The sequence below is a fragment of the Ambystoma mexicanum genome, chromosome 2p, assembly GCF_040938575.1.
Source record: "Ambystoma mexicanum isolate Mex_15411 chromosome 2p, UKY_AmexF1_1, whole genome shotgun sequence".
NCBI classification, from domain to species: Eukaryota; Metazoa; Chordata; class Amphibia; order Caudata; family Ambystomatidae; genus Ambystoma; species Ambystoma mexicanum.
The window spans coordinates 717723520-717739807 of NC_090923.1; the positions used below are offsets into that span (position 1 = coordinate 717723520).

The window sequence follows — 16288 nt, forward strand, 5'->3', positions numbered from 1 at the left end:
CTGAGGTTCCTGTCTTTGATGCTAAGGTGTGTACCGACAGAACTGAGAGACCTGTTAGGGTCTTGTCTGTGAGGTGGATTCCTCAACATTCCTGCGCTCGCAGTTATACCGTATCTGTTGAGGGGGCAATGGGAGAGGTCTCTGACCCTAACTCCTCTGATACCGGCTTTGCCGAGGTTCCTCTCTTGGAGGCTAATTCAAAGGGCCACGTCAGGATGACCAGTAAACATCCGAGGCCCCATAGTACCGACTCTGCCGAAGATCCTTGCGTCAAGGCTAAAGTTTCAATCAAGTCCCCTGACCAGTCTGTGGAGATGCCTGCTTCATCCACACATGTGACACAGTTCTCCTCAGATGTTAACAAAATGGCAGGCATTCCCATGTGGTCTACTGCCGCCATTTTGGATTGTTTCCTTACACCCATGCTATCGACGGCGGGTGCTGGGAACCTTCTGTTTGGTGGACAACCTTTTCCACAGGATAGTGTGAATCTGTTCCGCCCCGCTTATGACTGGCGCGCTCAGATGCCACTACCGCATACGGTCTCGCTTCCTCCTGCTTCTGCCCCATTGGTCTATGTAGATCCGGTTGGTGGCGGGCCCTCTTATCAGCCTTCCTCATTACGTTTGTGGGGGTATGCCCCTCATGAGCAGCCTCAGCCCACTCCAGTGCCTAAAACTTAGGCAGAGGATGCCTTTTTTCGGAAGTTTCAGAGTCTTAAGAACTTTGACCCCCTGTGCCGCATCCTGACCCGTAGTTCCAGCTACGGCACCTGTCGCCCCAGCAGCGGTACCGCCTCTACCTCCCGGCCTGCCTCCACCTCTCCCGCCTCTGCCTCCGTTGTCTCCGGTTGACAAGTCTCCAGCAGAGCGAGATGTCAATTTGACGCCGGTCGCATCGCAACCGTCTGATACTGACACACTGGACGACGCTCAAGCAGATCAGGATAGTGAGGACCAGCCCTGCTCTGTCAGAGCATTCCATGACCGGATCATGGACATCTCTCCTTGACATACCAGTTCTTGAGGCACCCACTCTGCAGGAAGGGGTGCTTTCGGGGGCGCTCACCTGGTCTCTGCAGGAGCGCACCGGACTGTTCCTTCAGAAGGGCGTTCTGGCCAAGGCCCGCAGGGTCTGGGATAAACCACACACTGGGCTGCATGTCAATTAACACTTCAGAGGAAGTGGCCTTGGCGTCGTGTCAGCTTCCTTCCTCAACGGTGGTAGCGGCTGCCACTCTGCAATCCAAGCCGGCTTCTGCGACCTCTGCAGCTGAGGCTCAAGTTCTGGCTAAGGAAGAATAATTGCTCGATTCCTTGGGCAAGAATGTTTTTCCCAATTCGGCGCTCTAATTGCCTCAGGCTAACGCGGAGCTCATTTTGGCAGTGGTGAATATGAAACTGTGGCGATATTTGGCTGATTACCAGGAGTTTATTCCTGTGAACAGGCTGGAAGACTTTAAGGACGGTTTGTCAGGCGCTAGGGTATTGGCGCAGGATATGCTGGAGGCTCCTGCGCACCATGTTGATACCTCGGCTCGGGATCTTATGTTGGGGGTAGACCCCCCTTGTCAAGCTTGGCTTCATGCAACTAAGTTTTCGAAGGAGGTCCAAGATAAAGTTCTGGACCTGCCTTTTGATGGCAAAGAGTTGTTTCATTGCTCAGTAGATGACAAGCTCACAAAGACTAAGATGAGCACTCAAACTGCCAAGTCGCTGTCGGTGCTAGTGAAGGCCCCAGTCAAAGCTCAGCGATCTGGATCCCAGCCTCGGTCCTCCCCAGGCTTCAGAGGATTCCAAGACTGCAGGTCACGCAGAACTGATCCTCCGACAGGTAGCTCCCGTTGGAGACTGCAACGGGGTAGATTTTTCTCTCTGTCTTCAGCCTCCTCTTTAGGGACAGAGGTAGTCTCTCATCTGAAAAGTCTGCAAAATGATATTTGTTGACGCTCGCATGAGACTCCGGTGGGAGGACGGATTTCGTCTCATCTGGAGGCGTGGCAACCCATCACCGAAGAATGGTGGGTTTTGTCCATCGCTCAGGCGGGATTCCGCTTGCCCCAACCCCACTTTTCAATCCTCCTTTTCAGCAGTCGGGAATGCCCTCTCTCAGAGCCGAGGTTCAGAAGCTTCTAGATCTCAAGGCGGTGGAACCCGTTCCTCTAGTGGAACGAGGGGAGGACTTCTACTCTCGTCTGTTCACGGTGCCCAAACCCAACCAGGCTGGCCTGCGCACCATCCTCCACCTTTCCCAGTTCAACCTTTATCTTCCCCAAGAGAAATTCAAGATGATCACGCCCTGCCAAATAAAGTCCTCTGTTCGGAAGGGCAACTGGCTCAGCGTTGTGGGCCTTCAGGACGCATATATGCATATCCTGATTGGGAGCCCACATCGGAAGTATCTTCGGTTCTCCCTGGGAGAGGAGCATTTCCAATTCCGAGTGCTCCCTTTTGGTGTCAGCTCAGCGATGCGTGTCTTCACAAAGATGATGTCGGCCATTGCAGCTTTTCTTCGGCTACAGGGTACATGTATCCTTATGTGTATCCTTATTTGGACGACTGGCTTCTGCTCAGTCCTTGTCCAGTGAATGCCTCGAGCAACCTTCAGTCTCTCCTCCAGCTCCTGTTCTGCCCTGGGTTGTCGGTGAGCTGGCATAAATCCTCCATGATGATCTCTCAGGACCTGATATTCCTGGGTTTCCGTTAGAACACGATCGACTGCAGAGTGTACCTGACTGTGGACAGGATGGCGGATCTGTTGGACACGTGTCCGGTTTTCATTCAGTCAGAGCATGTCGGCCTGATGGTTCCAGAGGCTTCTTGGCCTCATGACCTTGTGCGTGCTTGCTCTTCCCCTTGCACATCTCAAGATGAGACGCACGCAAGTGGCTCTTCGGAGCTCCTGGCTTCTGGCAGTGGACCCGGACGCCAAGATGGTTCTGGTTCCCCCCTACATGACAGATCTCCTAGGGTGGTCATCTTCCAGCAATCTGTTGGTGGGTGCTCCTTTTCAGGAGCTCTGCCCTCAAACGACCATAACGACGGACTCCTCCCTTTTGGGGTGGGGTGCGACGTTAGATCATCTTCAGGTTTTCGACCTATGGTCGCCACAGGACAGACAATTTCACATAAATTATCTGGAGCTTCTGGCGATTTTCCTGGCGCTCAAAGATTTCAAGCTGGTTATTGTGAACAAAGTGGTCCCTATCCTCACAAACAATGCGGTATCCATGTTTTACGTCAACAAGCAGGGGGGTACCAGGTCATCTCCCCTTGTAGATCTAGCCATTCAGATTTGGGAATGGGCCATTCAGCATGGTGTTTGGCTGCTGGCAGTACACATTCCGGGTCAACTGAATGTGACTGCAGACTCTCTCAGCCGTGGAGCGGTGGTCAGCTACGAGTGGGAACTGAACACGGAGATCTTCTCTGACAGTTTTCGCCTTTGGGGCACTCCAGAAGTGGACCTCTTTGTGACGTTCTCAAACGGGAAACGTCCTCTTTATGCTTGCTTACAGGAACGGACTCTGAGCTTCTTCCCTGGGGGACGCTCTCGAAATTCCGTGGCCCTAAGCCTTCCTGCCTCTTCCTCTGATTCGCCAGGCGCTATGCGAGCTTAGGAACCTGACGAATTGCACTCTTCTGTTCATAGCCCCTTGGTGGCCGGCCAGATTCTGGTTTTCGGAGCTTCAGCATCGGTCAGTGTGCTCAGCAATCAGGCTTCCACTGATTCCCAACCTGCTTCACCAGAGCAATCAGCAGATGTGGCACCCCTCCCCACAATCCGAGTTCAAATCCTTAAAGTTTTAAATTGTCCGCGGCTAATATGCGTGTTATCCAGGCGGCTAGGAAACCTTCGACAAGGTCTCAGTATAGGAGCCAATGGCTCTGGTTCTGTCACTGGTGTTTAGCTAAGCAGCTGGACCCCAGAGATGCTACCATTGACACAATCCTGTCTTTTGTTTCTCATTTGGCAACTTCAGGCATGCATGTCTTGTCTTGTAGGACTTATTTGTCGGCTATCGCTGCTTACCTGTCCACGGACACTTGCTCTCTGTCATTGACAAACCCTGTCATTAAAAGGCACTTTGCAGTTCTATTGCATCTTTATCCACCTGTGTGCAACCCGCATCCTAAGTGGGAGTTGAATGTGGTCCTCAATGCCTTCTGCCATAAGCATTTTGAGCCCATGGCTAATGTGGACTTGAAGTTCTTAAGTCTTATTTGGACAGAACATCTAAGCTTAGGAACTCTTCCCAGCTTTTTATGACCTTCAGAGATCCGAAAGGAAAGCCGGCCTCGGAAGCAACTATCTCCCGATTGATTGCTTCCTGTATACCATTCAGGGCCTTCAGCCTCCAAAACTAATTCATGCCCATCTTGTGTGGGACAAGGCGACTGCCGTTGCCTTCCAGAAATATGTTCCCTGAGAAATCATTGCCAGAGCAGCAACGTGGGCTTCCCCATCAGCTTTTTGTAAGCATTACTGCTTAGACCTGAGCTCCAGAGCCGATGCTCAATTCGGTTAGGCTGTTCTTAAGAACCTCTTTCACTAAGGGAGTTCCATCCACCCATTTTTTCCTGTGAGGAGTGCTTGGTAATCTCCCAAAAGTATGGAGGAAAGGGGACGGGACGTAGGAGTATAACAAAGTTACTCACCCTAGTGACTATTTTACTCCTAGTCCCCTTACCTCCATACGCCCGCCGCCCCTCTAATAAGTATCCTCTATTATTGCTTAAAGGTCTCAGACCTGGCGATAGGAAAGGACTGAAGGGCGATGCGTGGGGCGCAGCTAAGGAGGGTGGGGTTACGGCCACGTGCTGTACCCTGCGTAAAAAGGACACATTTTTCAATTTGATGCTTTTTTACAAAAGTGCTCCGGTCCCGTCCCACTGGACGGAATATCCCAAAAGTATGGAGGAAAGGGGACTATGGACTAGGAGTAAGATGGTCACTATGGTGAGTAACTGTTAATCTCTTCTGTGCTGTTTAGCAGTTTATTGTGCAGAATAGAAATAAATGAAAATATTATGGGAAAAAGGTTTCTTTTTGTTCAATGTGCCTTGTTTTTATAATCTGAGCTATTTCTGAATTCTAGCAGTAAAACCAAGGCATTGGTGAAGACTGCCATTTTATCTGTTAATGCTATACTTGGGCGTTTTGCTTTGGATCGCAGTGCAGCAGTGCAGGCACTGGGTCTGAAGAATGAGTTTAAAGAACCATCCTTTCTCATATGAGGAATTCCTAATTTATGTTTTGAACCCCATTCCCAGTCCGATTTCTACTGCTTTGTTTGTGGATTCAGCTGGTTACATTGACTGGGACTTGAGAGGAAAGTTACGTACCTCCTAAACTGGAATGTGGAAGCTTAAAGGAGGCAGCCCCAGTCAAACCAGAATGCTCCGTCCCGCCCCTTACTCAAGTTAAATGGATTTGACATTTCGCCACATTCTCTTGTTAAAAAAGAAAATCATGTTGACAAGATACATTTGCCTTTAAACACAAAGAAATGCACAGGAAATAAATATTAAACCAACGATTTGAATTTTCGTACTATGAACTTAGTGTATAGTTCAAAACGCGCAACTGGCATTACTCCCCCGAAGAGTCAAAATTGCAGCAAGGTAGGGTAGTGTAACGTTCTCTTTTATACTGTTCTGGTTGCATGTTTTTAACAGGATCTGGCAGAATTTCTTCACCCTAAGGTTTTCATTGTTTGTCAACTTGTCGTCCTCCTCAGGCCTCGTATACCGTCGCTGCCATGTCATGCGAGTTTGCCCTGGCGTTTGTGGACTCCTGTCTTGTGTTGTGGATATCCTTTTGGGACGAAGGGGACCGCACTGGGCTTGGTGGAGCAGTTGACCGATTCCTACCCAGGGTGCCTCTAGGCAGCGATAGTTTCTGGAATTAAAATGATTGTACTCAAACATGGGAACAGGAATATGCTTCAAAATTATCTATGACTGCGGATAACACGGGAAATATTTGTGAAATGTTCCTTTCCAATGTCTCGTCTACCCCTTGAATTAACTTCCATTCTTCACACCGTATTTTGTTGCGCCATACACATCATAGATGCCAAACACATTACCACTCAGGAGCGTGCACACACACACACACACAGTTTGTCACTCACAATTACCAGACGGCTATGTAGCACCCACAACACAGCCTTCTTCCACGCAACCCACACTGTGTACCCCACACACATTAACACCGCTGTAATTTTCTGTTTTCTCATGTGTAAAATGGGTTTGATGGTCTTTTTAAGCATATGTGGTTTTGTTATGCAGCTGTCGCACAGAACTTTGTATCGGCTTTGTATCTAGTTACTGCCACAGAGGCCCAGATTCAATGAGTTGTTGAGGTCCTGCATCACTCCAGCCAACTCCAGCCTAGTTTTCAATGGATTGCTTTTCTCCCGCATGATAGATATCCATCATCCAGCTCGGAAGTTGGGAAACTTTTCGACAGGGGGCGTAACTCGGCCGTTGATCCGTCTTGTCTGGCTCTCGATCGTTGGCTCCGAAAGTGACGTCTGGCATCGTATATACAGCACGTCACTACACCCCATGCATAAGTTCCTTTTTCTCCAGCATGGGGTCTGGCATGGATTCACATGCTCATGAATATTCCCCGTCGTCAGGCTGGGAATCCTCGGTAAAGAAAAACCAGTATCAGTTTCGTTTCTGATCTGTCTTTCGTAGTAATAACCAATCACTGGTCTCTGCGTCATACTGACCACAGCCAATGACTGCCCTCTACCTAAGCACCGCCTCTGGCAGCCATCTTCAGATTTTTACCGCACGTTCATGTGTTGGGATCCTCGTGCTATTGCTCTCGAGCGTTAGTGCTATTTTTTCGCGCTTTTTCCACAAAACTTAGATTCTTTCGGTCAAAAGAGCCTCAAGCTCCACCGATCCTACATCCGATCAACGGGGACCCGTGTCGGATTCATCTGTGCCCCTCAAGGGTGAAGATTTCGTCGAGCTACACTTCGGAGGACTCCAGAAGCTTCTCAGGCCCGGTCTCGGACATGGCCCAGGAGAAGGGAAGCTCGACGCCCGGAAAGCTGTTCAGGGCCTGCCCTGGATGCCAGCTGCAGAACGTCTTCAAGGAGGACGAACACTCTTTCTGCCTTTACTGCCTTCATGGGGACAAGACGCACGTGGAGAAGGACTGTGCGTTTTGCGGCAACATGTCGGAACGGACCATGAAGGACCGCCATCAACGTCTCGCCAGCTGGCTGGAGGGTAAGAGCCCGTCTGGCGAGAAGAAGAAGAAATCTGAGCGGTCTTCTAAGACCTTTGAGGGCGCCCCGGCGACGGGGGCCCAACATAAGGCCAAGCACCGCGAGTCCGCTGGCACCGGGAGCGCCGAACGGTCGGGCTCTACGGGCGCCAGGCAGGGCGCACCCTCCCCGGCACCATCAACCACGAGCCAACGCTCTGGGTCGGGTAAGAGGAAGGCCGAGCACCCGGCGAAGCTCCTGGAGAGGCCCCGGTCGAGCTCTAAGGCAGAGGAGGAGCGTGGCAGTGCCCCCTCCCTCAAGGATAAGGCGGTGAGCGCACCTAAGGTGGTGAAGGCCTTGATCCATTCGACCAAGCCCTCTATCGAAACGGTCGCGGCGGCCCTGGCCCAGCCTGTGGAGGCTGCACCAGTGGTGGCGGCCTCGGGGCCCAGAATCTCCCTGCCTCCTCGGAGGGAGTAGTCTTTTGTGCCCATCGATAGGACCCCCGTGAAACCCTCCGTGGAGAAGAAGGGGGGGCAGGGCGTCGTCGTAGATTCGGCCTTAACCTCAGAAGAGGAGCTGATCGAGGTCCTAAGCCACGGCCTAGGCGTGGAACAAGACCAGCCCGTCGGAATGGGCCCCGACGCAGGTGACAACGACGACATCGTCGAGGATACCGACGGGGCCCCTGCTCGCCCGTCGGATTCCCCTCTGCCAGCGCCGCAAGACAACTCGGCGGCCATTTTGTTGGCTATACAGTCCTTATGCTCCGAGATAAGGACGAGACTACCGTTACCGACGGAGGAACCTCTCCCGTCGGGGGATCCAGAACCGGGACCTTCTGGTGTTCCCCCTACCAAGAAAAGAAGGATCCATCCACCGCCTCCTTTTCAACCATCGCGCCCCGTCCAGCCCTCCTCCCCGTCCACCCGAGGGGATGATACGGGGACTGACACGGCAGCGACGGGTACGGACGACGAGGCATACGACGAGGATTTTCCGTCGTCGCCTCCCACCAGGGCTTCTCCGCCCGACGAGATTGGATCGTTCCACTCAATGATCGCCAGGGCATCCGAGCTTTTCCAACTCTGCCCTGAGGAGAAGAAAAAGGAAGGCTTCCTTTACCAACGGCGCGAGGCCAAGAGGAAGACGGTCCTCGCTGTGCCTCTGTTGGACGACATTTGGGATGAGGGCCTTTCCCTCCTCAAGAACCCTTCCACGACGCCAGCGAAAAGAGACCGGTACGAGAAAAAGTACCGGGTCCCGGACTCGGCCCCCCTATGCCTCCGGGCGCAGCCTACCCCGGACTCCGTCGTCTCCGCGGCAGCCAGGAAGAAAGCGGGGGGGGGTGCGGCCTCCACGTCGACTTCCCCGCCGGACGGCGAGGGAAAGAAATTGGATGCCATGGGACGTAGAGTCATCTCGTCGGCAGCGACGACGATTAAAGCGGCCAACGCCTTGGCTATCGTGGCCCGCTACGACAGGGAACTCTGGTACAAGATAGCTCCCCTGCTGGATTTTCTGCCGGACGACAAGAGGGCGGAGGCCCTTGAGATCCTGCAGGAAGGTGAGGTGGCCTCGGACCACGCCATCACCGTGGCGACGGACATCGCCGACACTGGGTTCCGCCAGATGGGCAACGGCGTTTGCCTTCGACGTCGTGGATGGCTCAAGGCTACGGACTTTCGGCAGGACGTCCAGACCAGGGTCCTGGACATGCCCTTCGACGGGAACAACCTGTTTGGGAAGACAGTGGATGATTCCCTTCAGGCCATCAAGGCGGATACGGAGACGGCCCGGGCCCTTGGAGTACTGCAGCAACGGCGGACGCCCTTTCGGAGCGGCGGAGGCAAGGGCGCCTCCAAAAGTTCCGGCGGCGGTTTCGCTTCCTACCGTCAAGCGGCCCGCTCGTCGTCGCAAGAGGCCTACAGAGGACGAGGCAAGTCTGGCGGACCCCGCCGTCGTCGCCAAGGAGGCCAAGGCGGCAAGGCCGCGTCCAAGCAGGATTGAACCGGCCGTGGGGTCGGGCCCCCACCGAAGCACCCCGGTGGGAGGCCGGCTGGCGGGCTTCGTCAGCGTGTGGGAGTCCATCTCCACCGACCGTTGGGTGCTGGACGCCCTGGCCCGGGGCCACGCGCTCGAGTTTCAAAGAAGGTGCCCGCGCGTCCCCCCCGTGGCCAGGAAAGAACTTCACGTCCCTCAACTTCTCCTGGAGGTAAAGGCGATGCTCAGAAAGGGCGCCATCGAACTCGTCCCAAAGAGGCTTCGGGGCTCCGGAGTCTACTCGCGATACTTCCTCGTGAAGAAGAAGACGGGAGGATGGCGCCCCATCCTGGACCTGCGACGCCTGAACAAGTTCATCAAGGCGCAGAAGTTCCGGATGGTCACCCTCCAGCACGTCCTGGGTCAGCTGGAGGAAGGAGACTTCCTATCGTCGTTGGATTTGGAGGATGCCTACTTCCACATTCCCATCCTAAAGGGGCACCGAAAATTCCTCAGATTCGTGGTCCAAGGGCGTCATTACCAGTTCAAAGCCCTTCCCTTCGGACTACGGTCGGCACCCAGGGTTTTCACCAAGTGCCTCGCACCGGTGGCGGCGCAGCTGCGCCGCGAGGGGATTCACGTCTACCCCTACCTGGACGACTGGCTCATCCGCGCCAAGACGAGGGAGCTCGCCGTGGTCCACACGGCAAGGACCGTCCAACTCCTCACGGACCTGGGATTCTCCGTGAACTACGCCAAATCCCACCTGGTGCCCGCGCAAGTCGCACTGTTTCTGGGAGCGAGGCTCGACACAGTGTCCCTTCTGGCCTCCCCGTCGGAGGAGAGGACCAGGACCATCTTGGGCAAGGTGCAACGGATGTTGGTGGCCGACGCGGCCAAGGTGAGGTCCGTCAAGTCCCTCCTCGGGATGATGTCTTCCTGCATCTACCTCATTCCCATGTGCAGGCTCCGGATGCGCCCGTTGCAAGAATTCCTGGATGCGCGCTGGATCCAGACGACGGGCAGCTTCGAGGAAAGGATCAAGCTCGACGAGAGTTTCCGACGAGCGATACGGTGGTGGGGCACCCGCGCGCATCTGACGGCGGGCATGGACTTCCAGACCCCAGCCCACCAGGTGACTGTGACCACGGATGCCTCCCTAGAAGGGTGGGGAGCGCACACCGAAAATCTGCACGCAAGGGGACTCTGGCTCCCGACGGAGAAGTCCCTGCATATCAACGTCCTGGAGCTCCGTGCAGTGTTTTGGGCCCTCAGGTCCTTCCTTCCGTCCCTCAAGGGCAAGGTGGTGAGGATCTTCACCGACAACACCACCACCATGTTTTACATCAGGAAACAGGGCGGAACCAGGTCCCCAGCGCTGTCCAAGGAGGCGCAGGACCTGTGGCATTGGGCCGTCGCCCAAGGGATTCTTCTGGTGCCGTTTCATCTGGCAGGGATAAAAAACACCATCGCCGACTCACTCAGCAGGGAGCTGCGCTCGTGCCACGAGTGGGAACTACGGCAGGATCTGGTGGATCGCCTCTTCCGACGGTGGGGCACACCCCAGATCGACCTGTTCGCGACGGCGACGAACACCAAGTGCCGGAGGTTCGCCAGCAGGTTTCCCCAGACGAGGAGCATGGGCGATGCTTTCTCGTTCCCCTGGGAGGGCCTGTTCCTCTACGCGTTCCCTCCCTTGCCTCTGCTAATCCGGCTCGTCAACCAGCTCAAGAGGTCACGGTGCAGGATGATCCTCGTCGCACCTGCGTGGCCGAGGCAGATATGGTTCCCGGACCTTCTGGACTTGTCGGCGTCCCCGCCAATCAAGCTGCCGGCGGAGGCGGATCTACTCTCCAGGGAAGGAGGCGCCATCCTCCACCACGACCCGAAGTCGCTGAACTTGCAGGCCTGGCTCCTGCAGCGCTAGAGTTTGGAGGATACGACATACCGGCCGATTGCAGAGAGGTTCTTGCAAAGGCCAGGGCGTCCTCGACTCTTAAATGCTACGGACACAAATGGAAGAGGTTCTCTGTCTGGTGCCACGCACAGAAGATTAACCCTCTACGGATTACGGCTCCCCAAGTACTGCCGTACCTGCTGACGCTGGCCAAAGCTGGTCTGGCACACGCGTCCATCAAGATTCATCTTGCTGCGATCTCCCGATACACCAGAACCACGGGCCGGACGTCCTTGTGGTCTCATCGTCTGGTGAAAGAGTTCATGAAGGGACTGTTCAGATCGTTCCCGCCGGTGAAGGCTCCGGCCCCGGCGTGGGAGCTCAACGTGGTGCTGACCAAGCTCATGGGACCTCCGTTCGAGCCTCTGCACTCGGCCCCGTTGAAGTTTCTATCGTGGAAAACAGCTTTTCTCGTGGCCATCACCTCCGCACGACGAGTGGGAGAGATCCAGGCCCTTTCCTGCAAGGCCCCGTACTTGACTTTCCACGACACGAGGGTAGTGCTCAGGACGCACCCCTCCTTCATGCCCAAGGTACCGTCGGACTTTCATCTCAACGAACCCTTGGTGTTACCTGTGTTCTTCCCGTCGCCTTCGTCGCCGGCTGAGAGGACTTTGCACTCGCTGGGTGTGGCTAGAGCGCTGAAGTTCTACGTGGACCGCACGAAAGGTTTTCGGAAGACGTCAGTGGAGGTCGACGCACACCTTCACGAAATTCTACTGCGTCGACCGGGATTCCAGGGAGGAGTCCAGGGTCGGCCAAGCAGTGCTGCACAACCTGTTCGCCTGAGGTGAGCCTGGTGAGGAGGTAAGATGCTTAATGTTGAGTTGATGTGATGCTTAATGTTGAGCCTTTGCCACCTCCCGTGGTTGTGCATGTGTGTACTGCTATGTATTCTTTATTCATGAGCATGTGAATCCATGCCAGACCCCATGCTGGAGAAGGAACAAGTTACTTACCTGTAACTGTTGTTCTCCAGCATGGGTCTGGCATGGATTCACATGCGAACCCTCCCGCCTACCCCTCTGCGGCTCTTCACTTGGTCATACTGCCACTTCACGTGCTTCCAAATCTGAAGATGGCTGCCAGAGGCGGTGCTTAGGTAGAGGGCAGTCATTGGCTGTGGTCAGTATGACGCAGAGACCAGTGATTGGTTATTACTACGAAAGACCGATCAGAAACGAAACTGATACTGGTTTTTCTTTACCGAGGATTCCCAGCCTGACGACGGGGAATATTCATGAGCATGTGAATCCATGCCAGACCCATGCTGGAGAACAACAGTTACAGGTAAGTAACTTGTTCCTTTCTGCACGCTGCATCGGGAACACGACTTGAGTTACTCAACGTCCCTTTTGTACTATTTGTACGTTTTTCTTCTAAAATCCCGACGCAATGTCATCTCACTGGGTTTTGAGCTTCAAGCAATGCCACGATTGTGAGGACAATATGTCTGAGCGACCCCCACAACGTCTGTCTATGGTGTCTAGGTGGTAGTCACGACACAGAGGCCTGCGCCTCATGTGCAACAATGCAACCGAAATCCCTATGTGAGAGGGCCGGTAAACTGGCCTTGGGCCGACCGTGAGCCCACTCTGGTCAAGGGGAAGGAACGACATTACAAGAAGACCAAGAAACAGCCCCATTACATCAACTATTCCTCGTCGTCTTCCTCACGGAAGAAGCAGCACCACCCCCATCAACGCAAGTCCAGCTCGTCGTCTGAACGAGGTAAGCCCTCGGCGGGATCCACCACTCGGGAAGAGTGGGAAACTTTCAAAACTTCAATGCTCGAACTTTTTAGGAGACTAGCTACTGTAGGTGCGACTCTTGCCTCCGACCAGCAAGCTTTAGGGCCAAAAGTGGCGCTCAGTACTCCTGACCCCAAGCCAGCCACTCTGTCAACATGGTCGGCGTCAAACGCCTATGGGCGTCGCACCTACCAGGCATAAGTCAGTGGAGGGCCGTAAGATCGAGGCCCATGATACCCATTGATTATCCAAGCGTCCCTCTGTGCCGAAAGAACCTTTGGCATCGAAAGCTTTGGCTTCAAAAACGATTCTCAAGCCCTCCGTGCTGATAGTCGGTGATAGTTAATTTGTGCCACTGTCGAGATCAGGTTTCTTCGATGCAATCCATATTTGGTGTTGAGGACCCCGATGACTCAGTCGACCCCTGTTTCCACGGGATCCGGCAGCGTTGATTTTTTTCGATGACTAGGCCAATTTATTTTCCCTAGCTCATGGTCTACAAGATGCCAGTGGTCTGGATTCTTCGCCAGACCTTGAGTTAAAAGTAAACCAGCCCTATACCCATGCTAATATTAAGTTCAGGGATCTAGTTCACAACCCTTGGGTCGAAGGTGTCCACTACACCTCTTGAGAGGCATGAGCTCACTGACATTTTGGACGAGGGTCCTACAGTCGACCATAATATGCCATTCAATCCATCCATTGTGGACCAGCTAGCCTCTTTATGGCAGCACCCTTGCACCTTCCCCCTGTGAATGCCAATTTTACAGTGGAGTATATGCCGGCAAGAGGAGACCCTTCTTTCCCCGCCACACACCCTTCCCTGGAAGAGTTGGTTATACAGGTTGCCACTATTTCCACCAGACCTGCGGCATACACTTCTAATACGCCTCCGGACAGATAGGGAAAGAAATCTGATGCATTGGCCAGAAAGGTGTAGAATAGCGCTCAAAGCCACCAACATTGCATGTGGATTTGCCAAGTACTCCTTTGCCTGATGAAAGGCTGTGGAACATGCTGCTGAATACGTCCGTGAGGGTGCCAGGTGAGACAGATTTTTACAGTTGGTGGAAAATAGGATGGAGGGGGCCAAGCAGTCATTGCAAACAGGCCTGGATGTAGTAGACTGTGTTGGCAGATGAATGGTTTCAGCAGTTGTAATGGGATGCCAAGCCTATCTAAACATTTGTAGCTTCTCTCCAAATGTTCAAAACAGGCTGCTGGATATGCCCTTTGAAGGTGAAATGCTTTTTTCGGTCAGAAAGCAGACAAATCCTTGGAGAAATTCAAGGAATCCAAGTTGGCTGCCAAATCATTGGGCCTAGTGCCACAGCCATCCAAACCTGCCTTCAGCTTTGCCTACAGGGGCAGAGGGTATAGACGTTATGTGCCCTATGGCAGGAAGGCGCAGCTCACGCAAGCCAGGTAAGGGCAGAGGAGCTTCTCGCGTCCTGGAAGGGCCAGCGGGGTCTCTAGAGGCCAGCAAGCAGCACCGGCTGCAGGGTCACCTGCTCGCTTGAAGTCGCTTTGATTTCCCCTCCCACAATGCACCGGTTGGTGGACGGTGGGCAGGGCATTGGCCCTGGCAGCAGGAAATAACTTCCCATGCCCGGGCCCTGCATTTGATTTGGGGGGGGTTTATTGTCTTCCTTTTCTGAAGAGGCCTCCAGACAGACCGCCCCCAATCCAACTGGGACAGGAGCTGCAGGAAGTACCGAGAGCCCTGTTGTCGATGGGTGCAGTGGAAGAGGTACCTCCCGATCAGAGAGGGTCAGGTTGGTATTCCCGGTGCCCAAGAAGGGAGGTCCTTTCCATCCCATACAGGACCTTGAACAAGTTCCTGAGGAAAGACAAATTCAGGATGGTGACATTGAGAGAGATTCTCTACACTCTAACTTCAGACCTGGCTGGTGTCAATGGACCTACAGGGTGCTTATTTCCATTTGCCGATGCACCAAAAGCACAGGAGAAGTTCTTAAGCATCCCCATAGGAGACAAGAACTATCAGTCCAAAGTGCTTCCCTTTGGGTTGCCCTATGCGCCAAGTTTCTTCACCAAGCTCATGGTGGTGGTGGCGGCTCACCTCAGGAGATCCGGGGTCCACATATTCCCATATCTGGATGACTGACTGATTTCAGGGAAGTCAGCAGACCAGGTTTTGTCTCCTCTAGAGGACTCCTACTTTCTACTGCACATGCTGGGCTTCTCCCTCAACTTCAAGAAGTCCCATTTCTCACCAGTTCAGTGGCTCCCGCTCATCTGAGCAGACCTAGATAACCGGATAGGGAAGGCGTTCCATCCCATGCCATTCTCTGTGACTTCCTTCCTCCGCCTATTAGGTCTCATTGCCTCCTGTATTTTTCTTGTGCCAGAGTCCAGGCTGCACATGAGATTCCTCCAATGGCTCCTGAGGGACCAGTGGTCTCACTATCTGAGAGCACTCCCAATTGCCTTTCAGTGTCCAGCCAGGTAGTCTGCGAACTCGGCTGATGGAACACATGCAGCAATCTTTTGGCGGGGGAACCCTTCTGGCCTCCTTGGCCCCAGGCCCAAGTGGTCACGGATGGGTCCCTGAAGGGTTGGGGCGCCCACTGCGAGGATTTGCAGGTGAGAGGCCTCTGGTCTCCATCAGAAGCCAGGTGGCATATCAACAGGCTAGCATTGTGAGCCATCAGATTAGCCCTGAGGGCCTTTGCCTCGTCTCTCAGAGGGAAGCATGTCCTCGTCCTAACGGACAACATAGTGGCCATGCACTACCTCGACAAGGAGGATGGTGTGCACTCCCGCCCACTCTGCACAGAGGCAATTCAGCTGTGGTTCTGGTTGCGAGAGAACCAAATCTCGACCTCGGCAGTTCATATGGCAGGGACGGAGAACACCTTGGCGGATGCTGTGAACAGCCAGAGCTCGGCCTCACATGAGTGGAAAGTGCCAGGAAGTCCTTGAGGGTGTCTTCGCTCTCTGGGGTACCCCAGCAGTGGATCGGTTCGCCACAGAGTCCAACAGGAAGTGCGAGTTTTGCTTGAGGGAATTCCCAGCGAATGGTGCACTGGAGGAGGCGTGCCTAGTGGATTGGATCTTCACTCTCCACTACGCCCCTCCCCCCCCACCCCCCCGATTCCCATCATCCCTTGGGTTCTCGGGAGGTTGAAGAGATTTCGAACAACCATAATCTTGATCGCCCTGGATTGGGCGAGGACCACGTGGTACTCTGATCTCCTCGATCTGACCATCTGTCCACCTCACCGGTTGCCTCGGAGTCTGGATCTCCTAACCCAGTCGGAGGGGTTGAGTGCTCCACCCGCCCCTGGATTCCCTCCACCTAAATGTGTGGCTCTTGAGAGGATGAGGTATAATGACTGCAAC

At 54.1% G+C, this 16288-nt stretch overlaps 1 protein-coding gene across 3 annotated transcripts in view; it reads left to right on the plus strand.

The window, feature by feature from the left end:
• LOC138566710 (transmembrane protein 87A-like) overlaps positions 1 to 16288 on the plus strand; it is a 1181601-nt gene that overhangs the window by 962752 nt on the left and 202561 nt on the right. For 2 of the 3 annotated variants that reach the window (XM_069644305.1, XM_069644304.1), the window contains one exon: positions 5741 to 5812. The exons of the other annotated variant lie outside the window; for it this stretch is intronic. In XM_069644305.1, the coding sequence (XP_069500406.1) occupies positions 5741 to 5812 (72 nt within the window). The remainder of the gene's footprint in view (positions 1 to 5740; positions 5813 to 16288) is intronic. 3 annotated transcript variants of the gene reach the window in all.